This window comes from Hyla sarda, chromosome 10 (genome assembly GCF_029499605.1).
Source record: "Hyla sarda isolate aHylSar1 chromosome 10, aHylSar1.hap1, whole genome shotgun sequence".
Taxonomy (NCBI): domain Eukaryota; kingdom Metazoa; phylum Chordata; class Amphibia; order Anura; family Hylidae; genus Hyla; species Hyla sarda.
This window is the reverse complement of record NC_079198.1, coordinates 33,201,076-33,215,736: the sequence shown is the minus strand read 5'-3', so window position 1 is coordinate 33,215,736 and position 14,661 is coordinate 33,201,076. Positions and strand designations below refer to the sequence as shown.

Sequence of the window (14,661 nt, the reverse complement as noted above, 5' to 3'; positions counted from 1 at the left end):
CACAAGTCTGTTATTAAAGGAAATCTGCCACCAGTGTCACCTGCACTAGCCTGTTGGTACCAACAGGTAGTGCAGGTGACACTGATGACAACGGTACTTACCTTGTCCCTTTCCATGCAGGGGATCTCCCGTATTCTTCTCCGGTATGCTTCAGCTCCAGGCCTGGCTTGGGGCAAGGGGGCAGAGCTTAGTGACATCACTGCTGCTGTTCTGTAGCAGCGGGACACAACAGAGAGCAGCAGTGGCTTGGGCAGAGCTTAGTGACGTCACTGCTGCTGTTCTGTATCAGCGGGACACAACAGAGAGCAGCAGCGGCTTGGGCGGAGATTAGTGACATTTCCGCTGCTGCTCTCTGCTGGGTCCCGCTGCTAGAGAACAGCAGCAGTGACATCACTAAGCTCCGCCCGCGCCCCAAGCTGGGTGCCCGGAGCTGAAACTAATGGAGAAAATTACCAGAGATCCCCTGTATGGAACAGGACAAGGTAAGTACCATTGTCATCAGTGTCACCTGCACTACCTGTAGATACCGACAGATTAGTGCAGGTGACACTGGTGACAGATTTCCTTTAATACATGAACATTTTTATAGTTTTGGAAAATTCTGCTTAACTTTTAACTATTAACCAGTCAGTAAAGTAAAGAAAATGTTGATCATAAGTGTGTAATGCAAATTCCTGAGCCTCAATGCCAGGTGAGAAGCAGCAAATTCTAACTTTTAGTCAGGTGGAAAAGAACAGAAAAAAGAAGTAAAAGAAATACAGAAACCTCTTGTTCATTCAGATTAAACATCTCAGCGAGAGGCTGGAGAGCAAGAGACAAGATCCCATCAACCTAAGAGAATGTGACAAGCAAAGAGTATATTTAAAGCATACAAAGAATGAGATAAAAGAATAAGCAATCAGTGTACTAAGACATGCAAAAGGTGAGAATCAACTGGATCTAGCATTCACATGTAACCTTTCTGCACAAGCTTTATGGTACCTTGGGTGATCCTGGGGTGACTGTAACACGGAACAGAAACAAAGATACAACCATTCCAGCCATCATAGACAGCAGAAGACCATGCCGAGGGTTGCCATAGTTCTTCAAACCTGCCTAACAATGAGGATGAAAAAGACATCATTCAAACAGTAAAGAAACTGGTGAATACAAGTGTAATTGATAAAATATCAATCTCTCGCAATATTAATATCTCTTTTCTGCACCTTTCTCTTTACTTATGCGTAGCGCCTATTTAAAGAAGCAATCCATCAACTTTGGACATATAATACTAACTCACCACTAGTATTCTAGTAGTGTAATTTGTTTATTCAGGTGATACCACTAAGCTTTAAAGGGGTACGCCGGTGGAAAACTTTTTTTTTTTTCAAATCAACTGGTACCAGACAAAAAAAACAGATTTGTAAATTACTTATATTTGAAAATCCTCCACAGGACGTAGTGTAGTTCTTTCCAGTCTGACCACAGTGCTGTCTACTGACATTTCTGTCCGTGTCAGGAACTGTCCAGGGCATGAGCAAATCCCCATAGCAAACCTCTTCTGACACAGACAGATGTGGAAGCAGTAAGCACTGTGGTCAGACTGGAAAAAATACACAACTACCTCTGGAGCATAAAGCAGCTGATAAGTACTGGAAGGATAAGATTTTTACAAAGAAATCATTTACAAATCTGTTTAACTTTCTGGCATCAGTTGATGTGAAAACATTCTTTGTCCTCCAGAGTACCCCTTTAAGATTCAGAGCAGAGCAAATGCAGTGAGGAGGCTGCATCCCCTTTGTTTCTACAAAGTCATAAGCATATTGGGAAAAGTAGGTATTAACATAGCCATATCGGGGGCTGAAGGGGAAGAAGAAATCAAGATGGCAGCCAATCTATGGATGACTCTCTTTAGGGCCCATGTCACATAATCCATCAAAAACCCCTCCAAAAATACAGCATTTAGGGTTTTTTTGTCTGGTCAAATGAATGGACGACATATTGGAAACCAGACAGACCCCATTAAACTCAATGGGGTCTGTTGAGCTCTGTAAGTATATGGCATGCAGCAGGCCTTCTGTCTTCTGTGGAAGCCCCAAGCTGAACATCCAACACAGATTTTAACATAGTCTTAGTGACAAGAACGTGATCAAACTCTACCATGTAATCAGAAGCTTTTCTGAAGGTTGGTTTGAAAAAATTTCCCAATTACATTAAAGATAGGATCAGATCTTGTTCCAAGTCGCCTTGGGTCACTTTTACAGGGCTGTATTAGGGCCACATTTTAGTGGCTGCAATAGCCAAATAATCTGCAGTTCTACAGACCAGGCCTTAAAATCAAAGGGTTTTATGATTATTTAAGTTCACATCATTAAACCTGGTAGAGGTTCAGGTACTGAAGCCAAAACAGTGGCTAAAATGTGGCCCCATTATGGACCCTTTAGATACTGACATCAAAATAAATTTCTGCTTTGAAGCCTTACAGCATCAATAATATCTGTCTTGTGTAATTTTACAGTAAAAAAAAATGTAAATAAAAAGATGCATTTGTGATGGTTGCATTGATAGTTCTTACTTTTGCTACAGCACGGTCCGACAGTAATCCAGCAGCAATACTTCCTATTAAACCTCCTACCTCTAGAGCACTCATGTATGAGCTTCCTGTTAAAGAACAATGGGAAAGAGTGAAAATGCCAGTATAACATAGAAAGATAATTTATGCATAAAGCCCTCCTATAAGAAATGGTTCGCTATGGCCCCAGTGAAATGGCCCTCTCTATGTGCAGCATTTATTTTTTATTTAAAAAAAAGGATTGCCCAATCTTACATAAATATGGCTTAAATCACAAGGAAATTTTCTGTATTGTATAATTTAATTTCTTATTTTCGCTGTTAAAATAAAAGTTTTTTAGTTTACAGTCAAAGCATGGAAATCCATCCTGATAGGTTAAAGGGGTACTCTGCTCAAAGGATAGGGAATAAGATGTCTGATCGCTGGGGACCCCCATGATCTCGGCTGCGGCACACCAGACATCCAGCGCACAGAGCGAACTTTGCTTCGTGCCGGATGACTGGCGATACGGAGTGGAGGCCAGCTCGTAATGTCACAGCCACGCCCACTCAATGCAAGTCTATGGGAGGGGGCGTGATGTCCGTGGCCATGATGTCACGAGGGTGGCATGGTCGCGCCGTCACGAGCCTCCGGCGCTGCAACCGATGCTCTAAATGAACGCTGGGTGCAGCAGAGAGATCGCGGGGGTCCCCAGCGGCGGGATCACCATGCTCAGACATCTTATCCCCTGTCCTTTGGATAGGGAATAAGATTAGAGATGAGCGAACTTACAGTAAATTCGATTCGTCACAAACTTCTCGGCTCGGCAGTTGATGACTTATGCTGCGTCAAATTAGTTCAGCCTTCAGGTGCTCCGGTGGGCTGGAAAAGGTGGATACATTCCTAGGAAAGAGTCTCCTAGGACTGTATCCACGTTTTCCAGCCCACCGGAGCACCTGAAAGCTGAACTCATTTATGCAGGAAAAGTCATCAACTGCCGAGCCGAGAAGTTTGTGACAAATCGAATTTACTGTAAATTCGCTCATCTCTAAATAAGATGTCTAGGAGCGGAGTACCCCTTTAAAAACAGGCTACTGAAGTCAGCAGGTGACATTATAGTACCTACAAAGGCCAAAAATACATGTGTGGCTTTGGTTTGCATGTCAGAGTGAGGGGATTTCTATTGTGTAAACTATATTCAATGATATCTGCTGTGTCTGTCACTAACCTATCAATGCAGACTGCCCCTTGTCCTGAATCAAGAAGAGCTGCCCCCAATCTGTGCAGCATGTCTTCACCCCGAATACCACCAAGTACCCAGCGCACAGCAACCATAGGTAAGGAGAAAGAAGGAACTCTTTGAGAGTCGTCTCATCTGCAGATTTGGAACCTGGTATAAATAGCAGCAAAAGGGAAGGTGCTTAATAAAACATGAAGAAAAATCAAAAGACAAAGTATAATACAAGTACATGATCCACTCATTCATCATACGGGCTAAGGTGTGTATTTTTCAATAGACCTTGTATGTTTCAGTGTGGACAAATGCATATGTTTTTACAGGGCATTGCCAAATTTACAATGTGGTTACTGGCAGTAAACAGTAAGGGGGAGATTTATCAAAACCTGTCGAGAGGAAAAGTTGTCCATTTGCCCATAGCAACCAATCAGATCGCTTCTTTCATTTTGCAGAGGCCTTGTTAAAATTGAAAGAAGTGATCTGATTGGTTGCTATGGGCAACTGGACAACTTTTCCTCTGGACAGGTTTTGAAAAGTCTCCCGCTAAATGTTTAATTTAAAATTATTCTTATTGTTTGATTCTGTTGCATTTATAGGAATTTGTATAGGAAGTTGTAATTTAATAGGAAGGAAACTGAACAAAATGGTGATGGATTAATAGGAAGTTGTAATTTAATAGGAAGCAAACTGAACAAAATGGTGATGGATTAATTTAGACAAAACTTGTATTTAAAAAGATCTCTGTTCACATCTAGCAAAAAATAGTAGACTACATCAGAAACTAACCAGACCCGGAACTTTCCTGACAGGAAAATGTACTGGACATATTAAAATGTTTTGTTTAATATGACTTTATATCCCTAAAACAAACAATTCATATCCTGCACATTAATATTACAGTACTCTTCGTACTGTAGACAGTTTATTGTGTATTGAAGAACTTTTAATGTGATTTGAATGGAGGGGAAACAAACCACAAACTACACAAATTTGTGAGTTTGTATGGCATTGTGGTAAAAAATGTCAAATAAAATGTTAAAATGCTAACACCAAAAGGTTTTATATAAAGATATTGGCCCAGATTTATCAAAGAAAACTGGAGTAATTGGAGTAATTGTCCCACAGCAACCAATCACAGCTCAGCTTTCACTTTACCTCAGCTCTTTAGCTCAGCTGTGATTGGTTGCTGTGGGAAAATCTCTCCAATTTTTCTCTCTCACAATTTGATAAATATTGGCCATTAACTATAAAGATATTGGCCCTCATTTACTATTCTAAACCAGACCTCTTTTGTCGGGTTTTTTTGTCGCATCTTTGTCTGTGACATGTCGCAGACATCGTGCGCAAGTCTGCGACACGATGCAACATTTTTTCCCGACGGACCCGATGTGGATTCTCCCAAACCAGAAAAAGGGGCGTAACCCGACATTTCTGAGCTTTCCCACGTATTTATAATTTTTTCCAACCCGAATTTATTCAATTGTTGTGGATTTTTTCCCGACAACTCAGAGGAGTTAGAAACCAAAACCTACAAAACCCACGTGCGACAAACAGGATGCGACATAATAATAAATACCAGGGGAAAAAAGCAATCGGGTAAGAAAGCAACATAGACTTACGACCCGATTTTCTAAGTAAATGAGGGCCATTAACTACAATACTGGTTAATCACTGACAAAAAAGAGACTGTGTATGGGGCAGGTTCAGCTCCTGAGTTCATTTCAAACATTGTTAACGTCTCCATGATTTACATCTATATTATGGGTTATTAACAGGTTAAAAGGAGTTGGCCAGTGCTGGGGCTCATGCAGGGCTCATGCTGCCTTAGGGTATAAGCTCACATGTACTATATATACTGCAGATTTTATGCTGATGACTGCATGCTGCACATTTTATGCTGCTCAATCAATAATAAAATCTGCAGCAAATATAATGTGTGAACATACTTTAAACAGATGTTCCATAGAAAAAAAAAATTTCTTAAAAAATTGCTAAAGTTACACTTTTTATTATAGTAGTAATAAAAAGTGTATATGGATATAGCCTGACGAAGGGTCAGTTTCGGACCAGAAACGCGTAGCTTCTGTATCCACAATAAAGCCTTTTAAAGGAATGCAGATGTGTTCCTGATCTTCCTTTAATCCAGAGCTCCAGCGCCAAGATTAGTCCAATTTTTCTACTATACCTGCTAAGATGTCACCAGAAGCTCAGATCAGTTGGGACAGGGCACTGTGAACATGGCAACAGCGTGGACTTGGGCAGGTGAGTATGGCTTATTTTTTTGTTTTTATAGCAGAATTAGCCTGTTAAAAATGTTCCTGAACAACAAAATCCCTTTAAAACAAAGCATATTAGTAAGTTAAACTAAATAACTTTGGAAACCATTTTGCTTAATAATCTTAGAATGTTTAAAATTTTATGCTACTGAATATTATTATAAATCTTTTTCTCTGATACAGTTCCCACAGACCTTAATAATATATCTGCATACAGCAAGCTCCTAAACACCCCCTAGTGAAGACTACAAGCAAATAGAACTTTATCTACTCGTACTTCCACTTACAATGCGATTAAGTAGACCAATGTGGTATACATGTAGGCTTTCTGCAGCTTATAAATAACTGGATAGAAACTTTAAGTTGTTCACCTTTCTTTCCTTTCTTGGGCCCCAACTCAACGTTCTTTAACCCCACATCAGATGGCTCATTCTTGATGAGTATAAGGCAAATGACTGAGGCTCCAACGCAGATGAGACCTGAGAAGGACAGAGTACTGCGCCAGCTGTAACTAGCTGCTAATAGAGTTGCGATAATAGGACCTAAACTTCCTGCGAGGTTCATGCTGCATGACAGCACTGCCCACCACGTGCCAAACTGTGAAGGCTCGAACCACTGACAAGAGAAGAAGTGTAATATTTATTTAAAGAAGAAGAATAAGACAAATGGTAACATGTACATAATTTGATTATATGCATTTTCCTTCATTTAGTTCATGTGCTACAAACCCTGAAAAATCTGGACATCAACTTGGAACATTACAACATCCCTGTGTATAGAATAAGCAATGTGATAGGAGCACAGTAAAATAGTACATAAAGGGAAGATTAACATGAAGACAGGTCAGGAAATATAATAAGCGGAGGTCTGTGCCTTGTGGCCTCATCTCTACTAAATTAAGGGGATGGGGTGGTTACTGTATCAGAAGACATAGCGTAAAATCTGTCTAAAGAGCACATTGTAGTCTTGTTCTGGAAAATATTGAACCACTTGGTGCACAATGGATGTAAACATTTTGGGGGAGATTTATCAAAACAAGTGCAGAGGAAAAGTTGCTGAGTTGCCCATAGCAACCAATCAGATCACTTCTTTCATTTTTGAAAAGGCCTCCGAAAAATGAAAGAAGCGATCTGATTGGTTGCTATGGGCAACTGGTCAACTTTTCCTCTGCACAGGTTTTGATAAATCTCCCCTTTTGAGTTCAGTATGTTATGGTTATGTTTGTTATGGTGATAGTGTGATTGCACAGAAGCTGTGCTCATGTGAACAACTGGAGCCTGATGATTGATGGCAGAGCTGGGCCCCCGCTGCAATGGCTGAGATCACAGAGATGTCCGATCCCAGGGATTTAACCCTGGAAATGCACGATCTAATGCAACTGTGGCATTTAAAGTATTTGAAATGGAAGTGACCATTGAAAGTGGATCGGTCAGCAGCAAAACAGAGGTAAAAATAATACCATGGCAAGATAGGATTTCTCATTAGAATTCTAGGCATAGATTTTTTTAAATCTCCATAGTCTTTTCCAAATGCTGAGATTTAGGCCTTTGTATTAATAATATGAATGAGGATCAAGGATCCAGGGGGTGCATCCCAACACCGCAAGATTGCCAGCCCATCTCCTCTTACTCACTGCCCCATGCCTGCTGTTAATCAAAGGAGGGTACGTAGGCATATGGAAGCAGGCATGTAAGAGGTGAATGATGATGGGGAATGCCCCCTGAACCCTTGAGCCTCATTTACAGATTACATAAAGGCTTATATCTCACTGCTGAAGACTGTTCCCATTTCAGCCCAGAAGCCAAAATCTGCACTAAATACGCAGTGTTGCTGTGAATCAGTAGTAAAATCTGCATCTGTAAATACACCCACAAAAAATCTGCAGCAGATCTGTCTCATGTATACGAAGCCACACTATGGTTTCACAAGAGTGTGCATGGTCCTGGCCTGGTCAGGCCAGGCCAGGACTTGGTCAAGCCAGGACTTGCATCTGTAATGTAGGCGAAAGAATGTGCATGTATTATGCCCATATGAAACCTGTGGTCATACACAACACAGGTGACAGTTGTGGTTGACTTGACAATATTCCATTAAAAACTACACTTACCTTTCGAAGAACCTTCCCACAGGGTGGCCAGCCAAGTCCTTGTGCAAGACCATTAAAGAACCAAAGAATGGCAAAAATTGTCACACTGGAACTCCAGGAAAACAGAACATTCACCACACCCACTAAACAGAGTCCTGAAGAAAAGAGCCATCGAGCACTCAGTTGATCAGACAGGACCCCACTGATGAACTTGCTTATCGCATAGGCTGCTGACTGGCTGCTGGTGATAAGACCTGTGGGTAATATATTGTTGATTACACATTTATTAATCTCATTATTCAACCTTCAGCACATAATATGCATAATTAAATTGGCCAATAATTCTAAACATAAACAGTAAACAATATTAATCAATATTCAATCAAAAAGAACCTGTGACATTCTCAGGGCCTCAAAGATGGGCCCCAGGAGGCATCGAGCATAAAAGACCTTTTAAATACTGTGTGCTGTGGTTGGTATCCAGTCATGGGAAAGAGGACGCGCAGCTTCCAGTCACACTTACCAATCCCTGCCTCTCACCAGTCAGGCTTGTTGTGCAGAGCTTCTCCCTTCACTCAGGATGTTAATGAAGCCAGTCTAGGCAGGAGAAGTGTGGCACACATGATGACTGTATGCAGTCATGTCTCCTCCGGTGTGACTGGATACCAGTCACAGTGCTCAGCATTTTTTCTCTATGTGGCACTGCATAGAGCAGAGGAGAACAGAGTCAGAACGCTTTTTTCCACACCTGTCAAGTGCTGGGGCCCCTCTGTGAGGCCCCGGGGACCTGTCAGGTTTTCTTTTATAACCTTTCCCATATACCCTGTTAGGGCAATGGACCCGCTAGTATAATCTGTGACTTAATACTAGCTGCACTGGCAAGCAGACACATGACAAAGAACTGCTAGAAGTTACAAAATACTTTGACATCTAAGTCATATCATCAAATGCCTTACATGGAGGCATTGTGTAAGATATGGTTCATTGGCCTGAAAAGCACAATGTATAATTTAAAAGTTGGCTATAAGACCATATATCAAAAGCCAAAGCAAATTTATAAATGGCTCTCATTGTTATAATTCGTGGACTATTACTGTTTTACTGGCTTTTCAACAATGCAGAAACAAAACTAAGTACTAGGTTTTCTGCAGACAACACTATGCATTGTAGGTTTTACCTCCATAGGAGGGCCTGAAGATAATGGCTAAATGGGAAAAAATATTATGAAAATTACACCCTAAATAGAAGAATACCGAATCTGCACACTAAGACTGATTCTGCAAAGCAAAATAATTTTGGTGCAGTCAGGTCAATCTGCTACCTGTACAGCTAACAAGAGGTGGCAAACACATGGCCTGCAGGCAACATCCTTTCTGTCAGGCCATCTTTTGTGGCCCATCTGGATCTTGTAGGCCACAAAAAAATGATGTGCTGATGCCTGCTCCCTATGCTTCATCCACCAAGCACTGGCTGTGTCCTTTATGTCTGCTGCATTTCATATACAGCAGACTAGGAGGACTTTGGGGCCTGTGGCTTCCTGAACATAGGAGTGGTATATGTGGGTAGTGTGGGGGCTTAACTACTATATGGGGCATTGTAGGGGTCCTAACTACTACATATGGGCAGTATTAGGGTCATTACTACTATATGGGGGCAGTGTGGGACAACTAACTACTAAATTGGGACAGTGTAGGGGTCATAACTACTTTATTGGGCAGTGTGGAGGTCCTAACTACTACACGGGTGCAGTGTGGGGATCCTTACTACTATATAGGGGCAGCGTGGAGGTTCTTACTACTATATGGAGGCACAGACCGGCCTAAGTATTATATGGGATCATAGAAGGGCCTAACTACTATATGGTAGCAAAGAGGAGCCTAACTACGATATGGGAGCACAGAGGGGACCAAATTACTATATGGGGTCAATGTAGGGAGCCTTTAGAGGCAACCATAAGGGTGATGTGGCCCTTGGTAAAAATTAGTTTGATACCCCTGTTAGAGTGTTGAAAGCATCAATAAATTTGTAACATACCGTTTAAATTTGGGCACCTTGTATATAATGAACATCTAGCAACTAGAACAAAGCAACCATAAGCGCAGTACAAGCAGGCTCTGACTTTTAGGATCTGTAACAAGAATACCCTTATTTAATTTTTAGGCTTGGGTCACACTAATATTGTTTGTTCTACTGTTCTGCTCCATCAGTGGACCAGACCAACAGAAAAAAGGTGCTTGCAGATCTGTTGCAAGCCAGAACCCCCAACAGCATCCAACTAACACCATTGATTTTATTAGGTTTCAGTATTTTACTAGACAAAAAAGTAACTAATGACAGCTCCAGGTCAAAAGCACCTTAATAGGAACGCCTTTAGATTTTTTAGACTCATTCCTCATGTCGAGTTCCACAGATTTTTCCTGCAGTTTGTGTATGAGCTTAAAAATCTCAAAGACTTTGCAAATGGAAATTCAGTGCAAATAATATGACGCAAATGTGCTACATATGGGTTATTTCCAACCAAGGGTACTATTACACGTACCTTATTTATTTTTTATTTATATTACATGCATTAAATTTGTTTTATTTAATTGTTCAACGATAATTATTTATATATAAATGCAGAATGCATGCAAAAATGCTATATGTAAAAGCACCTTAGAGTTGTTTAGCTGCAACACCACATGGCCACTAACAAAAAGGCTACGTTCACATGGCGAAATTCCACAAAATAATTTCGCCAAAATGTACTGCAGATTATGTTCAATGGGATTCCTCATTCACACAGCCAGAAAAAGACCTGTCTTCTGCGGCGGAAGGTCAATGAGGCTTCGAATTTCGGCTGAGCTGCAAAAAATCTGAGGTCTCATTTTCTGTGCGTAATATAGCCTTAAAGGGGTACTCCGCCACAAACATTTTATCCCCTATCCAAAGGGAGACCCACCACTGGGGACCCCCGCAATCTCTGTGCCGGCAGCGGCATTGTCAGGAACGCGTAAGCTTGCAGCTTCTGCATTTGTGACGTAACACCACGCCCCCTCCATTCATGTCAATGGGAGGAAGCGTGATGGCTAGGAAGTAGCCGTCACGCCTCCTCCCATAAAAGTGAATGGAGGGGTGTGGCGGCTGCATCGCCAGTCATCGGGCATGGAGCGGAGTTCGCTCCGTGCGCCGAATGACGGGGTGCCACGCCAGAGATCAAGGGCCTCCCCAGCGGCAGAACCCCCTCGATCCAACATCTTATCTTTTAGATAGGGGATAAGTTGTTTGCGCCGGAGTACCCCTTTAAACTGCTTTTAGCTGCCATCAATTTGAACCCTGCTCCAGTGTGTATGTCAGCATGGTCTCCTTCACACCACAGCCTAACAAGCACTTTCAATTACATCAAGAGGTGAGTAAACATAGTGATCTATGTGATGCAATATGCTGTCGAAGCCTTCTGGAATCACCTCAAACATGGCATAAAGTGACAGGAGACGATACTCGGAAAGGGGGAATGTGGTAGCTGCACAGACATTCTGAAGGCTACCTGTATTCTTATGCATCTAATAAAGAAATGAGCAGAATACATACATAATTGTTACACTACTTACATTCTAATACTGTATTAGGGCACTGATACTGAAACTACCACATATAAAAAAGTAGTTATGTTTTGGAGTTAAGAGTTTATTATTAAAAAACTAAGCAGGCAGAAGTGCAATAGTTATATAATGTTTAGACGTTACCATCTCCTCATTCACACATATGTACATAGGCTACACTACTATAAAAACTTTGTACGTTGACATTGTTAGGCTGGGTACACACATATTTTGATCAGTATTTTTTATCCAAAACCAAAAGTGGAAGTGACACAGAGAAAACCTAAAATGGAAACATCTGCACCTTTTTCCTATCTTAAAATGCGGACCAAAATACTACAGGTGAACCCAACATAAAAAAGTCAAACTTTAAGAAGTGTGTGAACCAAGCTTTAGATGAAGAAATTAGTTTACAGACAACTTACTGCAGGAGTCATGTTTAAAAGGCTATTAAAGGGGTACTCCGGTGGCCAAAAAAAAAAATTCAAATCAATTGGTGCCATGTTTATTTTTGTTTACATCATTTTTTTTTCTAAATGGGAAAGGGTTAATTCACAGTTATTAACCTTTCTTTTTTTCTCTAACATTTTTTTTTTTGCTATTATTTAGTTAGGACCTTCCCGCTTTCCTCTCAGCTGATTGGGACCCTGTGATTTCACCGGGAGTGCCCCAATCAGCCCAATGACTAGCCATGATACGTTTTTTTACAATTTAGACGCCCCAATCCACTTTGACCGCAACGTCAAAAGTTTAAGATTTTAGCAAAACAGGCTTTTCAAAAATGAGATTAGTCATAAATGAGTCCCTATCAGACTGGAACGGATTACATGGAGTCCAGGAGAAATGGGACTACTTAAAAGACGCATTATTGAAGGCAACAGAAAACTGCATTAGACTTGTTAGTAAAAGCAGAAAAAGGAAGAGACCACTGTGGTACTCAGCAGAAGTGGGCAAAATCATAAAACACAAAAAGCTCGCATTTAGTAATTATAAAACAACCCAGAGCAATGAAGAAAGGGAAATCTACAAGACTAGGCAGAAAGAGGCCAAGCAAGTTATACAAACTTCTAAAGCGCAGGCAGAAGAAAAACTAGCTCAGTCTGTGAAAAAAGGGGATAAGACATTCTTCAGATATATAAATTAAAAAAAGAAAATTAAAACAAGGAATAACTAAATTAAAAACAAAGGAAAGAAGGTATGTAGAAGAGAATAAAGGGCTAGTGGACTGCCTTAACCCCTTCAGGACCAAGCCCATTTTGGCCTTAAGGACCAGAGCGTTTTTTGCATATCTGACCACTGTCACTTTAAACATTAATAACTCTGGAATGCTTTTAGTTATCATTCTGATTCCGAGATTGTTTTTTCGTGACATATTCTACTTTAACATGGTGGTACATTTTTGTGGTAACTTGCATCCTTTCCTTGTGAAAAATCCTAAAATTTGATGAAAAATTTAAAAATTTTGCATTTTTCTAACTTTGAAGCTCTCTGCTTGTAAGGAAAATGTATATTACAAATAAAAAAAATTTTTATTCACATATACAATATGTCTACTTTATGTCTGCATCATAAAAGTGACGAGTTTTTACTTTTGGAAGACACCAGAGGGCTTCAAAGTTCAGCAGCAATTTTCCAATTTTTCACAAAATTTTCAAACTCACTATTTTTCAGGGACCAGTTCAGGTTTGAAGTGGATTTGAAGGGTCTTCATATTAGAAATACCCCACAAAAGACCCCATTATAAAAACTGCACCCCCCAAAGTATTTAAAATGACATTCAGTCATCATTTTAACCCTTTAGGTGTTTCACAGGAATAGAAGCAAAGTTAAGGAGAAAATTCCCAATCTTCATTTTTTACACTCGCATGTTCTTGTAGACCCAATTTTTGTGTTTTGTGTTTCCCCCCAAATTTCACATTTTTCCAAGGGTTAATAGCAGGAAATACCCCCCAATATTTGTAACCCCTTCTCTTCTGAGTATGGAGGTACCCCATAAGTTGACCTGAAGTGCACTATGGGCGAACTACAATGCTCAGAAGAGAAGGAGTCATATTTGGCTTTTTGAGAGCAAATTTTGCTCGGGGGGCATGTCGCATTTAGGAAGCCCCTATGGTGCCAGAACAGCAAAAAAAAAACACATGGCATACCATTTTGGAAACTAGACCCCTTGAGGAATGTAATAAGGAATAAAGTGAGCCTTATTACCCCACAGGTGTTTCACGACTTTTGCATATGTAAAAAAAAAAAAAAAAATTTCCACAAAAATGTTTGTTTCCCCCCCAAATTTCACATTTTTGCAAGGGTTAATAGCAGAAAATACCCCCCAAAATTTGTAACCCCATCTCTTCTGAGTATGGAGGTACCCCATAAGTTGACCTGAAGTGCACTATGGGCGAACTACAATGCTCAGAAGAGAAGGAGTCATATTTGGCTTTTTGAGAGCAAATTTTGCTCGGGGAGCATGTCGCATTTAGGAAGCCCCTAAGGTGCCAGAACAGCAAAAAAAAAAGAAACACATGGCATACCATTTTGGAAACTAGACCCCTTGAGGAACGTAACAAGGGGTACAGTGAGCATTTCCCCCCCCCCCACTGGTGTCTGACAGATCTTTGGAACAGTGGGCTGTACAAGTTTTCATTTTCACGGACCACTGTTCCAAAGATCCGTCAGACACCTGTGGGGGGTAAATTCTCACTGCACCCCTCATTACATTCCGTGAGGGGTGTCGTTTTCGAAATGGGGTCACATGTGGGGTTTTGTTTTTTTTGCGTTTGTCAAAACCGCTGTAACAATGAGCCACCACTGTGCAAATCACGTCAAATGGCCCTTCTGGGCCTTGTTGTGCGCCCCCAGAGCACTTTGCACTCACATATGAGGTATCTCTGTAGTCGGGAGAAATTGCGTTACAAATTTTGGGGGGCTTTTTTCCCTTTTACCTCTTGTGAAAATGT

General features: G+C 40.8%; 1 protein-coding gene across 4 annotated transcripts in view; it reads right to left on the bottom strand.

The window, feature by feature from the left end:
• Window positions 1-14,661, bottom strand: part of SLC37A4 (solute carrier family 37 member 4) — a 51,040-nt gene that overhangs the window by 6,136 nt on the left and 30,243 nt on the right. For 3 of the 4 annotated variants that reach the window (XM_056541618.1, XM_056541619.1, XM_056541622.1), the window contains exons 3-8: window positions 8,151-8,383; window positions 6,415-6,658; window positions 3,759-3,920; window positions 2,555-2,640; window positions 982-1,095; window positions 766-831 (exon numbers count right to left, since the gene is read on the bottom strand). In XM_056541618.1, the coding sequence (XP_056397593.1) occupies window positions 766-831; window positions 982-1,095; window positions 2,555-2,640; window positions 3,759-3,920; window positions 6,415-6,658; window positions 8,151-8,383 (905 nt within the window). The remainder of the gene's footprint in view (window positions 1-765; window positions 832-981; window positions 1,096-2,554; window positions 2,641-3,758; window positions 3,921-6,414; window positions 6,659-8,150; window positions 8,384-14,661) is intronic. The other variant, XM_056541623.1, reaches the window with a different exon arrangement.